The sequence below is a fragment of the Cervus elaphus genome, chromosome 33, assembly GCF_910594005.1.
Source record: "Cervus elaphus chromosome 33, mCerEla1.1, whole genome shotgun sequence".
Lineage (NCBI taxonomy): Eukaryota > Metazoa > Chordata > Mammalia > Artiodactyla > Cervidae > Cervus > Cervus elaphus.
Window position 1 is genome coordinate 9,783,100 of NC_057847.1, and position 14,902 is coordinate 9,798,001.

At 57.3% G+C, this 14,902-nt stretch overlaps 1 protein-coding gene across 25 annotated transcripts in view; it reads left to right on the forward strand.

The window, feature by feature from the left end:
* BIN1 (bridging integrator 1) overlaps nt 1–14,902 on the forward strand; it is a 55,892-nt gene that overhangs the window by 19,585 nt on the left and 21,405 nt on the right. For 23 of the 25 annotated variants that reach the window (XM_043894030.1, XM_043894034.1, XM_043894037.1 and 20 more), the window contains exon 2: nt 8,884–8,964. In XM_043894030.1, the coding sequence (XP_043749965.1) occupies nt 8,884–8,964 (81 nt within the window). Of the gene's footprint in view, nt 1–3,641; nt 3,690–8,883; nt 8,965–14,902 lie in introns of those variants that run through there. The other 2 variants (XM_043894032.1, XM_043894055.1) reach the window with 2 other exon arrangements.

Sequence of the window (14,902 nt, forward strand, 5' to 3'; positions counted from 1 at the left end):
AAGCTGCCCCTTGGTGCAGTCACTAGCCAGGCTGCTGGCAAGAGCCGTACCCCAAGAGTGGCATTCAGTGAAAAGGACCCCAGAGTCAGGAGCCCTGGGTCCAGTCCTGGCCTGTCCACAGTCTCTTCACTCAAAATAGGGGTGCCAAGGCCTGCTGGAGGAAGAGGCCCAGGGGCCCAGACTGCAGCTTAGTGCCCAGATGGGGTCAGCCAGGCCAGTCCCTGGGCCAGAGGCGCCTCTGCATCTCCAAGGGCCAGTCAGTGGGTGGTGTGGCCTCAACCATGACACGGTGACGGACCCGGCGGGCAGCTGCTAGGGCCCTGAGTCCAGCCCACTCGCCACAGCGGACGAGATCTGAGCCACACTTGCTCAGTGACCACAAAGCTACCGGACTCTCCTGGGGTTGAGCTGTGGCCAAATTCCTTCCTTTTCTCATCTCTAAAGTAGGGGTGAGAACTTAGAGGAGGCCAGGCATAAAAATGGCAAGAAAGGACTAGGAGTAGGATGCCCAGAAGCAGTGAACACACCTCTCCTTAAAGGGAACCTGAGCTTCTTTGAGAAACGGCTGATTCTAGGCCCAGGGCAGGGACACATCCCCCTGAGCCTGGGGCATCTCGCAGTGTCAGGAAACAAGGACGTGCTCAAAGACTAGTGGAGACACGTCCTCAGGCTCCCACTGGCCAAGTTTAGGACAGTTTGAACATCAAAAAGAATAATGATAGTAATAGACTATAAAACATTGAATGCAAAATGGAGGCAAGAGTCCATAATGATGTCCCTATAAGGACATGATCTGTATAGAGCACCAGGTAATATGGAGGAGGGTAGAAGCCCTCGATAGCAGTTAGTTCCAGCAAAGATGAGAGATGCAGAGCTTCTCAGACTTCATTTGCACACAGGGCATAAGGGGTCTTGTTAAAATGCATTGTCAAATCCAGCAGTTCCAGGACGGAGCCTGAAATTCTGCATTTCTACCAGATTACCAAAGGGCTGTGATGCTGTTGGTTCATGGACCCCACTTTGAGTAGTAGAGTATTAAATGGACATAAAGGCATCAGGTAAAAAGTTATTGACTGTAAACATTTATGCAAGGATGATGTATCGATCCTCAGATGACTAATTACCTAGAGAAAAGTCACCTTAGCAGAGGTCTGGCGAACACTGCCCAACGTGTGCATGTGGTCAAGCTCAGGGTCAGAAACAGGAGACGCCCCGAGGTGATGCTGCTGAAGGACACGTTGCCTCTGTGGTATGCTTGCCAAAACAATGTTTAACCTGGACTCAGTCACAAGGAAGTGAGCAGATGAACCTAGAGTGTAGGTCATGCCCCACGGGACTGGTTTGCATGCTTAAAAAAATGTCTGTTTGGCACAGGGAACGATACTCAATATTTTGTAATAAACTCTAAGGGAAAAGAATCTGAGGCAGAATATATATATATATCTTACAACTGAATCACTTTGTACACCCGAAACTAACACAACATTGCAAATCAACTATGGTCCAATAAAAAATGTCAATACAATGAAAGAGAAACAAATATGTACCGTGAATAGGTGTGGGGAAATATTCTGGATCAAAGGAGACAGGAGACACGACAACCCAATGCAATGTATATACTAAGTGAAGTAAGTCAGAAAGAGAAAGATAAATACCAAGTGACATCGCTTATATGGGATTTGAAATATCCCACAAATGAACCCATCTATGAAACAGACACAGACTCAGAGAACGAACTTGTGGCTTCCAAGGGTGAGGGGCGTGAGGGAGGGATCCACCGGGAGTTCGGGATTAGCAGACCAACTACTATATATAGAATAAGTAAACAATAAGATCCTACTGTACAGCGGGGGGCCATCCCTCAGTGGGTGGTGGCTTAGTGGGTAAAGAATCTGCCTGTAATGCAGGAGCCACAAAAGATGCACATTTATCCCTGGGTTGGGAAGGGAAGATTGCCTGGAGAAGGACATGGCAACTCACTCCAGTATTCTTGCCTGGAGAATCCTGTGGATGGGGTCTCACAGAGTCAGACATGACTGAAGAGACTAAGCATGCATGCATGTATAGCACAAGGAACTCTACACAATATGTCGTGATAAACCATAATGGAAAAGAATATGAAAAGGAGTGTGTGTGTGAGTGTGTGTGTACTGAATTATATATATATAACTGAATCACTTTACTGTAGAGCAGAAACGAACACAACTTTGTAAATCACCTATTCTTGTTGTTCAGTAGCTCAGTCTTGTCCGACTCTTTGCAACCCCATGGACTGCAGCATGCCAGGCTCCCTGTCCTTCACCATCTCCTAGAGCTTGCTCAAACTCCTGTGCATTGAATCAGTGATGCCATCCAACCATCTCGTCCTCTGTCGTTTCCTTCTCCTCCTGCTTTCAATCTCTCCCATCATCAGAGTCTTTTGTAATGAGCCAGCTCTTCGAAACAGATCGCCAAAGTATTGGGGCTACAGCTTCAGCATCAGTCTTTCAAATGAATTTTCAAGATTGATTTCCTTTATGATTGAATCAACTATGTTTCAATTAAAAAAGCAGTGTGTGAACCACATTTGGATCCCAGATCAAAAAACAAATAACTCAAACATAAGGGAGATGTGGGGGACACCGAGGCATGTTTGCATATGGACATGTGTTGGATAATAGTAATAAGTTAAGAGTAAACACTGGGTGTTCTCTGGTATTACGGGGATTTAGGAGAATATTCTTATTCTTTGGAAATGTGCCAAAGTAGTTAGGGGGTGAAGGACTGGGTTAAAGGGTCAAGATGTCTGCAACTCCTTTCCAGGGGTTGGGCTAACATAAACAAACGAACCAAACTATTTAAATAGAGAGAAAGAGAGAAAGTAAAGGTGGCCTCATGGTGACAATTGGTGAGCTAAGGGAAGGACAGATGGCAGTCTATCATACTATTCTTTCAACTTCTTCTGCGGTTTATAGGGTTTATATTTCAGACTAGAAGTTGGGGAGATGGCCTAAGCAATGTGGCAGGGCCTGGTGGGCTGGGGCTCACCTCTCCCCACTCTCTCCAGCTCTGCTGAGGCCCTGCCCACTTGGCTCCTGGGTTATCGGGAAGCTGGGAGGAGTGTGGGACCGAGTGTCCATCACGGGGGCCAGGTGCCTGGGCACCACCTGGGCGGGAGGACTGTGAGGCCAGCTGTGAGCATAGCTCTCGGGCATGGCTGATACTCTGTGTGTGGGCGGGAGGGTCGAGCAGGTGGGCAGGGAGACAGGGGGACCCCTCAGATGTCAGGGGGTGAGCCAGAGACCCCGAGGCCTGGGCAGTCAGGGCGGAGTATCCTACCCTGGCACGTCTACCAGGGGAGGGGACAGCTCCGTCACCAGGTGCCCTTTGGTCCAGTTCTGATGGCCCCCTCTTGCCTCTGGCGGTGTCTCCCTGCAAGTGGATCCCAGCTGTGGGACCCGTGGGGAAGGCCAGCCTTCCACCTGCCCCCCGTCTGTCTGTCTGTCTGTCTGTGTGCCCCTGCCCACCTGGGAGCCTCTGGGAGCCGTGAGGGCGTGCATCCTGTTGCTGCGGTCCCCTGACCGCAGGCTCTGCTCTCAGCGGGGGAGGAGGAAGTACGAGAGTGACGCCCAGCCGCCCGGGCGCAGCTCACTCTGTGACCAACCTCGACTGAGGCCGTGGCCTTGGAGTGCCGGGAGATGATGAGGAAGGTGAAGGCCCGCTGGGGTCTCGGCCACCGGGTGGTGGGTGCCAGGGGAGCTGTCTGTGTGTGTGAGAGAGAGTGTGGACGGGGGTGCTGGGGATGCCCCGGGTGGGGGGTGGTCCTTCATCTCTACTGGTCGCTGGAAGAGCTGTTCCTTTCTGGCCCAGAGCCTGGGGACCAGGGCTTCCCTCCTGGGCCCCCCGGGCTCAGCTCTTCTCCCCAACCATGGCTTCTAGAAAGTGCTTATTCTTGCCTTGTGCCACATGCTCAGATGTGGGCGTGTGTTCCCACACAGGTAGGGGCTGGCCACGCTCTGGGGGAAGGAGGGGTCCAAGAGGGCTCCTGGGGCCAGCCTGCGGGTGAGGACCTGTGCGCGCACTCCCTGCCCTTGCTGGCCCCGCTGGGGCGGTGTGGAGAGGACGAGGTCTGCCGGGCGCCCCCTCCTCCAGTTTGGTGCCCTTCTTCCAGCTTGGAGCTTGGGAAAAGCCCTGTGCCTGCTCCCGAGTGTGAGGCCCTAGGAGTCCTGGTTTGCCTGCCGTCTGTCGCACGAAGGTAGAGGCTGTGTGGGGTCTGTAAGGTGCTATGCTGGGGGAGCAGTGAGTGATAACTCGCTCCTGTCTCCAATGACACTGGTCCGGGCTCCCTTTCTGGGTTTGGTGGCCGGGTGCGCGGCACAGCTGTGTGGAGGCTGTCACCACGGGTGGCCTGTCCCCCTGGCTCACTGGCTGGCCAGGAGCAGAGGAGCGGGCCTGGGAAGACCCTGCAACCGGGGCCTCTGGACTGTGAGAGAGGCTGGGGAGGGGCACGCAGGAAGCTGTCCTTGGGCCCTGGCACTCAGAGGTGCTCAGCCGTGTCCTGCGGGCCTCCCACCCCAGGGAGGGCCCGGAGGAGGAGGGGAGGGCCCCCAGCCCTGAGTCACAGCCCAGGCTCTGACAGGCTGACCCGCAGATGTTGTCAGGAGGAGGTTCATTCTGCCACCCGCTCACCTCACTCGGCCCTGCTGGGGATCGGTCGTACCGAGGTTTTTAGCCCCTCTCGTCCTTGGCTGCACTGAGGATGTGGTGAGAGGAGCAGGGCCACCGATGAGGCTTCCTGGACTGCGCTGGGCTTGGGCTGAGCAGCTCCCACCTTGCTGTGGGGGGGCTGTGACCTGTCCTCTGTCACATTGTCAGAAAGTTTCCCTTTTGTTGATTACAAGGGAGACACGCGAGATTAGTGTGACATAGGGGTGTCTGGGCCCCCTCACCACGCATCTCCATAGCTTCATTCAGGGATCGGGAAGCTGGACTGCCTCCAGGCCCCCTCCTCACCTAACTCCAGCTCATTCTCCAAAACCTGGCTCAGTTGTCATGCATCCCCTGAGCCCCGGTGGCCCGCCCCTCCTGACACCCAGAGCCCACCTGCTGCTTGCAGTGGCTGGCTGAACTCCACGCAGGGTGGCCTCACGATCTGAGTGTTGCATCTGTGTCCCCCAGGCCCGCGGCCAGGGTTCCCCTCTTGGCGTGGAGAGGCCTCTGAGCGTGTGTGTGTCCCCTGGTGGGGGCACTGGTGGCGGCTGGACAGAGCTGCCCTGGGGTCTCTGAGGGTGGGGACTGGTCGGGCAGGGCTCAGCAGCTGTTCGGCGGCAGGGCAAGATAGGGTGTGGTCCGGGTGCCCCGGGGGCCAGGGAAAGGCCTCTTCCCCAGCGTCCGGGCTGCAGCAGGAGCCTGGCTCTGGAGGGTGGGAAGCACGCAGCCATCGGTGCTGTGGGGCCTCACTGCACCAAGTTTTGTCCCGGTCCCTGTCCTGGGGGCGGCGGTGCCCAGCTTGCTTCTCCCCTGTAGCCACACTGGGAGCTGCCCTGAGGACAGGGCCCCAGGGTGTGTGCGCTCCTTCTTCTGTAAAGCGAGGCAGGTACAGTGAGGGGAGACAAGGCCAAGGCCCACACACCCGCACTGGGTGAGCCCGCGCCTCCATGCGCCGGGGTACCCTTGTCACCCCTGCATCACAGGCGGGCGCTGAGGTGTCAGAGGCGAGGTGAGCAGCTGGCTGGAGGTCACGCAGAGCCACGCTGGTCATGCCCCTCTGTGGCATGCTGCTGGTCCCACAGTGGGTCCCACTGAACCAGACCTCAGATTCGGGTGAATGCCAGTTCTAACCCCTGATCCTAACGGCTACCTTCATGGTGAGCTCTCTGCGTGTCAGGCCGAGTATTCTCCGTACAGACCCTCTCATTTTACGTAACAGGAAACTGAGCGATGGGCTGCTTTGTTCGAGGTCGTGACTCTGACCTCAAAGTTCACAGCTCAGATGAGAACGTGTTGTGTGTCGACCCTGTGCTCTGCCCTGTTAGTGAGCCGGGGACGCAGGAAGGCTGGACTCTGCCCTCGACCTCAGGCTGTGCAGGCCTGGTTGGGGCCAGAGGCAGACCCCCAGGCAGTGAGGAGAGCTGGTTCCAGGCCCTGAGTGGTGGATGCAGGGGAGGAGGGAGAGGACAGTTTCACAGAGGAGGAGAGGACAGCTTCACAGAGGAGGTGTCGCCTGAGCAGGGTTTTGAAGGATGAATAGGAGTCAGCTGTGTGCACATGCCTGCCTGTGTATTTGAGTACAGAGTGTGCATACTTGCCTTCTGTCTGGCATCTTGCGATGCCATCCGTCTGGACTAGGAGGGTGGGTTCATGTCAGGCCCAGCCCTCAGCTATGTAAAGACAGCTCTGAAAGCCCTATACGTGAGTACCTGTTAGGGGCTAGATATGGAGACATGTTTCACATGAGCCTTAAGGTGGGTGCTAATGTTCTCTTTATTTATTGCCAAGGTGCTTGAGATTCAGAGAGACAGTAAGAGTCCCTTTTCTCAGGGTCTTCTCACTGCCTGGCATGTCACCATGGCTGGCCTTTCTCGAGGCCTGAAGGTCTCACTGGTGAACCACGCAGCTGTGTGTGATGCCTGGAGCCAGGTGTGGACACCTGGGACTTTGGCCTGCTCGGGATCCCTGATGGTGGAGAGGGACTGGCAGCTCCACTGGTCAAGTGCATCTCCGCAGGGAGAAGGAGAGGCAGTGGGTAGATAGCGTCACCTCCAGTCCTCCTGCCTGAGCGCCGGCCAGGCTCTGGTCCTGCTTCCCAGGAGCCTCTGGTTTGCTCCGGTGGACCGTGCTGACTTTTGGATGGTCTTTCTTTCCCACCTGGTGGCCCATTTCTCTCCTTGGCATAGATGGGGGTGAGCCACCTGCCCGCGCTCAGTGTCAAGTGGGCCAGGTACCCCCGGAGCTCCACCCTGTTCCCATGGGACCAGCCAGATGTGGCTGCCAAGGGGAGGGGGAGCCTGGATTGAGGGAAGTGCCCGTTTTCTTGCTCGCGGTGGTTTGGTTTTACTTTCTCCTCAGTTCAGTGTCAGCACTTGGCATCCGGTTGCCCTTGCCTGCTGGACAGTGTCCTGACAGAGTTACTGGGGGCTGCTCCCCAGTGTGCACCACTCCTTGCCACCTTTCCTCTCCATCCTCTGTGACCTCTAGTCACCTGGAGCATCTTGAAATTCCCTAGTAAGGGACCTCATCTTTCTGGTCCTCCTGCTGCCAGCTCTCCTCTCAGTCTGAGCTGCCACTTGTCCCAGGAAGTTTTCCTTGATTACACAGGCTGGATAGGATCTCCATCCTGGTCTCCCAGTCTCATGTTCTTCCCTCTGTCTTGGGACTGGACCCATGTCTGATTGATCTGCTGCCCCAGTAGAGATGCCCAGGGCACACAGCAAGTGCCTAGCAAGAGATGGCCGAATTCATTACATGATGAGAGAGAGGGTCAGAGGGCTGACTGGCCCCACTGTGGCTCCTGGGCAGGTGGGGGAGGGGGAGCAGGGCAGTGCAGGCTGTCCTAGGGTCAGTCAGGGTTCCGGAGGGTCCAGGCTCTGTTCTGAGAGTGGGCATCCCTCGGTCTAGGACCCTGACCTAGTGTTCCAACCCCATCTGAGCTCATCCCTGCTGGGGGCTCACCCTGCTTTTCTCCTCCACCTGCCACCCCTACCCAGAGCCGCCTGTTTCCTTCTTATTCTTGTTGGGTTTTGGTCACTCTCTGCGGGCCTTCATCTCCATGTTGTTCCTTCTGCTTCCCATGGAGGTGCCTGCCCAGGCCAGTGGAGGGGAGTCCCTGCCTCCCTCTCTCCCTCCACACCCCACCTTCTCTCTGCCTAATCTGTACGCCATCTCTTATTTTCCTCTGCTCTTCCCCTATGGCCCTCACCCATCCTTGCTTCTTGAATTCTCTCTCTCTCTCTGACCGTAGAGAACTCTGGAGTTGGAGGCAGGAGTAGCTGGGAGTCTGGGAGTACCTGGTGGGCCAGCCCTTCTGCTTAGGGCTTTCAGACTCCTGGTCCAGTTTCTTCTTTTTCTAGAGCTTTCTCCCTCTCCAGACTTTGGGTTTCTCTCTCTGCCTTCACCCACCCATCTCGCCACCTGTGCCTGCCACGTCCTCTCTCTGACACCGCCAAGAAGGGACAGCTGTGACTCACCGAGGGGAGGGTCAGCCTCTGAGATGTCAGGAATAGGGTGTGTGTCCGTGAGCCTGTGTGTACGTGTTTTGGGTGCCTCTGTGTGCGTGAATGTGTGTGTGCCAGTGTGAGTGCCAGGGGTGGGAGGGCGTCTAGATACGGGCTAGAAGGAGTCTCAGCTGGAAATCTAGGCAGATTGGAAGCTGACTCCTAGTGATAGCAAGAGCCTGACCCTCCGCCAGCCCTCCCTCCCTCCTGGTCCTGGGCTGATTACCTCCCTGCCCCTCCCTCTGGGGTTCGTGAGCAGTGGGCCCAGGAAATGGAGTCGTATGGGGAGGTGGGGCCACCCCTGCCGGCCCCCTGGTGTTTGGCTCACTTTTCAGTTGCCAGGTTAGGGTGTAGCAGCCAGGGCTGCAGAGTGATATCAGGTGGGAGGGGCACGCAACCACTCTTACTCCTGGTTTCCGCCACTATAGCAAGCCTGTCCTAAGCTCCTTCTCTTGACAGATGGGTGAGCCCTGAGAAGAGGAGGGAGAGATCTCAGTCCTGCCCTTGGGGGTCGCAGCAACCACAGGCCCTCTGGTGGTCCCAGTGGTCTGGGCTCGGTGATCCTGGCCATGGACCTCTCAGAACCCCGCTGGGGTGGAGAGGGCTCTGTGGTATTGGTGACCTGCTGCTCTTGGTTTGGCCACTTTCCTTCTCAGTGTAACATTCTTCCCTTCTCCCTCTGCCTTGGAAGGTCCTCCAGAAACTGGGGAAGGCGGATGAGACGAAGGATGAGCAGTTTGAACAGTGTGTCCAGAATTTCAACAAGCAGCTGGTGAGTATGGATGGCCCTTGGCCTTGGAGAGCTTGTGAAAACGGAACTGTGGCTGCCAGGTGGAAAATGTCAAGAGCTGAATTTGTGGAGTAGAGGAGCTTGAGAAGGGGATCAGTGTGGGCTGGTGAGTCATGGAAGACTTCTTGGAAGAGGGGGCACTGACGCTGGGTATGGACTAGGGGAAGGGGAGCACTGTGGGGGTTTACTTTAGGTAAGATGTAAGGTTGGGGTGGGGTGGGAGTGGGAGCTAGTGTTAGATCATGGCCACATTCTGGGCAGCCTTGAATGTCAAGGCTAGTGAGCTCTCTAGAAGTGTCTTGTGAGGAGAGTGGTATCTGCAAGGTTTAATACGGGGGCGGAGCAGACTGGGTTTGATTGGGCACCCTCTGAGTGTCGACTGTGCCTGGCTGAGTGGCGGGCTCCAGGCCGGGCCATTTGTAGATGGCTTGTGGATCCCTCCGACACCCCTGTAAGGCAACTGGTATCGCTGTTCCCCTTTCGTAGATGAGGCAGTTGAGGCTTAGAGAAATTGGGTAATCTGCCCAAGGCCATCCAGCTTTGGGAGTGGATAGACCCATACTTCTCTGGTTCCAAAAACTGCAAGTGAGTTAAAAGGCATCCTTAGCATTTCTTTTTATAGACCAAGGGCTGGTGACAGAAGGGCCTTAATTATGTGGACAGTCTGGGGGCAGTGGTTATATCCAAGAGAGGACGTCCTGACCCCAAAGGGCTCTAAATACCTTAACTGAGTTGTACCTGAGACATTCCCCTCTCAGATCTGCTAAGTCTAGAATAAGCCACTTTGGTGACTGTATCTGAAGACAGTAGAAGTTGGGAGTCAAATGACTCTGGTGATTCTCTCCTCCCTGGGAAAGGCCAAGGAAGCAGGGACAGAGAGCTGGGCCATGGCTCTGTGGCTTCTGCACACCAGTCCCAGTGAGTGACAGACAGGAATGGAGGCCAGAAGAGGCCACAGGAATGGGCGTGGGTGTTGGCAGTGAGGTCAGGATCTAAGCTTTGCTAGGAAAGGGGCTGGTGGGCCTAGACTGGGGGCTGGGAGGGACCAGGCCGCTTCCTACTTCTGGCCTACATTTGAGGCCTCAGAAAGCACAGAAGATACCCACCAATGCTTCTGTGACTAGAAGGGAACCCCCGGGAGAAGGGGCCTCCTTTGAAAAACTCTGACAACCCACTGGCCTGTGGCTGGGAGCAGCTGGAAGAGGGCCAGGGAGCATGCTGGGAGAAGGCCAGGAAGCATGCTGGGAGAGGGCCGGGGAGCATGCTGGGAGAAGGCCGGGGAGCATGCTGGGAGAAGGCCAGGGAGCATGCTGGGAGAGGGCCGGGGGACATGGTGGTACAAGACTGGGGAGCATGCTGGGAGAAGGCTGGGAGCATGCTGGGAGAAGGCTGGGGAGCATGCTGGGAGAAGGCCGGGGAGCATGCTGGGAGAGGGCTGGGGGACATGGCGGTACAAGACTGGGGAGCATGCTGGGAGAAGGCTGGGAGCATGCTGGGAGAAGGCTGGGGAGCATGCTGGGAGAAGGCCGGGGAGCATGCTGGGAGAGGGCTGGGGGACATGGCGGTACAAGACTGGGGAGCATGCTGGTAGAAGGTTGGGGAGCATGCTGGGAGAGGGCCAGGGAGCATGCTGGGAGAAGGCCGGGGGACATGGTGGTATAAGACTGGGGAGCATGCTGGGAGAAGGCCGGGGAGCATGCTGGGAGAGTGCTGGGGGACATGGTGGTACAAGACTGGGGAGCATGCTGGTAGAAGGTTGGGGAGCATGCTGGGAGAGGGCCAGGGAGCATGCTGGGAGAAGGCCAGGGAGCATGCTGGGAGAGGGCTGGGGGACATGGTGGTATAAGACTGGGGAGCATGCTGGGAGAAGGCCGGGGGACACGGTGGTATAAGACTGGGGAGCATGCTGGGAGAAGGCCTGGGAGCATGCTGGGAGAGTGCCGGGGGACATGGTGGTACAAGACTGGGGAGCATGCTGGTAGAAGGTTGGGAAGTATGCGGGGAAAAGGCTGGGGAGCATGATGGTAGGAAGACTGGGGAGCATGCTGGGAGAGGATCAGAGGGCATGCTGGGATAGGGCAAGTGTGCGTTCTGGGAGAGCGTAGGGGAGCGTGCTGGGAGAGGGCCCAGGGCCAGGTCACCCTCACCTGCCAGAGAAGCTCCACTGAGGGGCTCCTCAGAGCAGGGTTGGGCGCCCCCATGGCTGCTTGTCCCCTGAGGCCAGTAATGGGAGGTGTTTCAAAGCTGGTAGCAGAGACTGCTTGTTTGGCTCTGGGTGACCACTTGCCCCTTGGGCCTCAGTTTGCTCACCTTCAAAGTGGAGGCTTGAAGAAGAACACTGAAGTCCCCTCTGGGTCCCTGGCTCTTGGCAAGCAGTCACTGATCCTTGCCCAGAGCAGCTGGGGAGTGAGGCTAGGGCTAAAGATAGCCAGTGCTTTTGGCTCCCTGGCTGTGGATATGGGTGGTCATTTGAGCTGGTGCTCTGTCTGCCTGCAGATTGGGTGGTGTGGTCAGCTTCTCAGGGGCTGAGGGTAGAAGCAGGAGTGGGCAAATATGAGGTCTCGTTTGAGGTTCTGGGTAACCCTCCCTTAGGAGTTAGGGCAACTGGACAGTTCTGGATTTGATTGGTGTGTGGGGGTGACTGGGGCCTGGGGTTGAGGTTCAGGATTTAGAAAGGGTTACTAAGTGAGTATCACTCTTCTCAGGAAAGTGAATTCAGAAAGCTGCAGGGCTTGGGGAGCCCTGGGAAGGGCGAGGTGAAGCTTGAGCATGGGGAGCCCTGTTCTTCATCTGGGAACGTCCAGCCTAGTGGGCCAGCGCTAGTCAGGGCCAGGGATGGCAGGGAGTTTGGGCTTCAAGGACATGAGTCTCCCACCCCTTCCACTGGGGGTAGACCCTACGAGAGGGGGTGAGTTGCTTTCCCATTGCCTGCTTTCACAGGGACCCAGTTTGCATAGCCCCTCTGGGCCTACTCAACTTTAGGTCTGGCCTCCCTGGCCCTGTCCTTTCTGTGAAGCCCTGGAGGGCTCACTCACTCTCACCCGCCCAAGTGCTTTAAATCCAGCTCAGATCCTTGGGGGCCATTCTGGGTCCTCCAGATGGCCCAGCTTCTTCCTCCTAGGGGACCGCCTAGACCTGGCTCCCCAGGGCTCAGAGTTGCTATTTGTCAGTGAGATGGGGCAGGTCTGGTTCCTTCTCATTCTCCAGGGCCCACCCAGGGCTCTCCTCCAAGTGGGCATCCCCGGCTATCACGTGGCGATCCTCTGGCACTGACCACAGAGGCTCAGGAGTCCAGCTGGAGCCAGAGGGGTCTGTGCAGGGAGCACTTCCCTGCCTCCTGGCTTCCCTGGGAAGATGGGGGCTGATGTCAGGGAGTTGGGGGCCAGCCTTTGGAGGGAGGTATGGGGGGATGTGGGGTGCCTGCTGGCCAGCTTGTGGAGCCACACCTGGTGTTAGTCCTGGGCTGCCAGAAGAGCAGGCTGAGGGCAGTGACTCCAGAACTTTCTTCTTCCCCCAGCTGCTCTGCAAGGCATATGTTAGAACCCAGGGACCTCCGAAGAGATGTTTCTCAGAGCCAGGGTGGAGGGTAGCCTGCCGCCAGGGCCGCCTGAGGAAGCAGCTGGCTGGGGGCCCCCGGGGGGGACGTTGACATTGGGGACCAGCTGCAGTTGGCACAGGGGAGGCAGGGCTCCAGGCGGCCCTTGCACATCTGTGCCCAGTGTGCCTGCTCACAGCATGGCCTTGTTTGGGAAGCACAAGGGGCCCTGGTACAGCCTGAAGCCTGGGCAAGCCCAGCAACCCGCCCTGTGGGTGACCCCTTCCTCTGGGTGCCTTGCAGACAGATGCTGGGGGACAGTGGGGAGGGGAGCAAGCTGATGAGGCTTGGTGGGAAGAGAAGCTGGGTCTGGAAGAGTCTGACCTCGGATGAATACAAGAGCATCGCATCATAGGTACACATAAATCCTCATCTCTACCACCACAGCACTTAATTGTTCAGACTGGGGAGGCTACCTCGGGAGTGGGGTAGACCCTTCCTCTTGCCCCAGTCTTGGGTCCACGCATTGATCCCTGATGGGCTTCCAGAGAGGTTTGAGTGCTTGTGGGTTGGCCTTTGGTTTCCTACTCTAATCAGCGCACCTTGAACTTGGATGTTCAGAAGATTCCTCCATGGCCAGGGTTTTACACTCCGTGGGGACCAAAGGAGTTTTGGAGAGGGTTTCCGTGTTTAGTGTGACGCCCTGCAGCCCTCTCTGTGGTGTCTGCGGTCGCACGGCTGTGTTCATCGTAAAGAACAGGCAGCTGCCTGTGTTCCTGGCCCTGTCATGACTAATTCAGAAAACTGGGGCCCACATGCCCAGGCCATGGAAGTTCTCACCAGCTCTCCCTGTGCCAGTGTGATCCTGGCAAGTCTCGGAACCTCTCAGCTTCCTCTTCCTCAGGTGGTGACAGTGGTGTTGAGAGGCTATGTGTGGGATGTTCTGGCCCCAGTGAGGAACTATTGCCCCAGCTCTGAGGACTTCGGGGCATGATGAGAGGACTCTGGCCAGGAGGAGGGGCCCTGTTTGCAGGGGGACAGCAGAGATTTGAGGGTGCTGGGGTGGGCCCATGCCTGGGGCCCGCATCCAGGCCTGCTCTCGGCAGGGGCGTTGTTTGACCAGCAAGGGTGGAGGCCACTTTTGTCTCAGGCAGGAGCTCCAGGCTGGCAGGTGGAGCTCTGTAGGGGCGCAGATCTCCTGGGACTACGGCTTGCTGCCATGGTCTGTTTAAGCCTCCCTCAGAGAGCAGGACTTCCACACAAGATGTCACTGAGGCGTGGGCCGGCGGGGACTCCGGGAGGTCAGCCCCAGGCTCAGCCATTCACGGCGCTCCAGAGGCTGGCTCCCTTGTGTCTCCCTCCCCACCCATCGTGCTGCCCAGGGTAGAGCCCACCTTCCGAGGCTGCTCTTCACATGGCCACCGTGAAGCCATTTCCGGCTCCCTGCAGCCACGTCCCCGAGCACCTGCGATGGGCCAGGTGCCCTGCAGGCGCTCCATGCACCTTGCTTGTGGTCTCCCAGGCCACCGTCATTTGACCCGGCTGACAGATGAGGAGACGAGGCTCTGAGGGGTTCAGTAACTTTCTTAGGGTTCCATGTCTAGTGTGTAGAAGGAAATGGCAGCCCACTCCACTGTTCTTGCCTGGAGAATTCCACTGACAGGAGCCTGGCGGGCTACAGTCCATGGGGTCGCCCAGAGTTGGACACGACTGAAGTGCCTGAACACGCATGTGTCTAGTAAGGGACAGGTCTGGGTCTCCACAGCCCCACAGCCTGTGTGTGCTTTCTCCTGCATTCCACACGGCTTCTGGAAACTTCAGCATCTCCCTCGCGGGAGTCTCACTTGGCTTGCTGGCCTCAACCAGCTCACCCGTCCTCACACCTGGAGCTCAGCTTTCCCGCTCCTGCCTCCTGCTGATGCCAGAGGGAGTTGAGGCTGCGCCTGTGGTTTCACCTCTCTGCTGGCCCTCCTGCTCCAGGGAGCCCCTGGGGCTGCCCTCCTAGCTCTGAGGGCTTCACTCCCTGGGCCACTCCCCCCTCTTCCCTTTCCCCTGCATCTTCCCTCTCAACAGGGCCAGTGTCCTGAGAGGCCTGGACATGACCCCACCCTTCTCTGCACTCCTGTCAAAGGCCTCCCCTTCTGGATCTCTCCTCTCCCCACTGGGTCGTCCTCTGTCCATCAGAGACCTCCTGACCCTATAAAGGCCTGCCCCAGGCCCCTCATCTCCGGTGGGATGTGCTGGGAGCCAGCTGGCCTCAGGCAGAACCCAGGCTTTCAGGACCAGGGCTGGGTGGTCCCTGTACCCCCATCATCTTCCTGTGCTTGTCGGTCCCCTGGCTCATGGTTGCCCGAGGGCAGGCTTGCCAGCCGCCGGTCCCGTCAT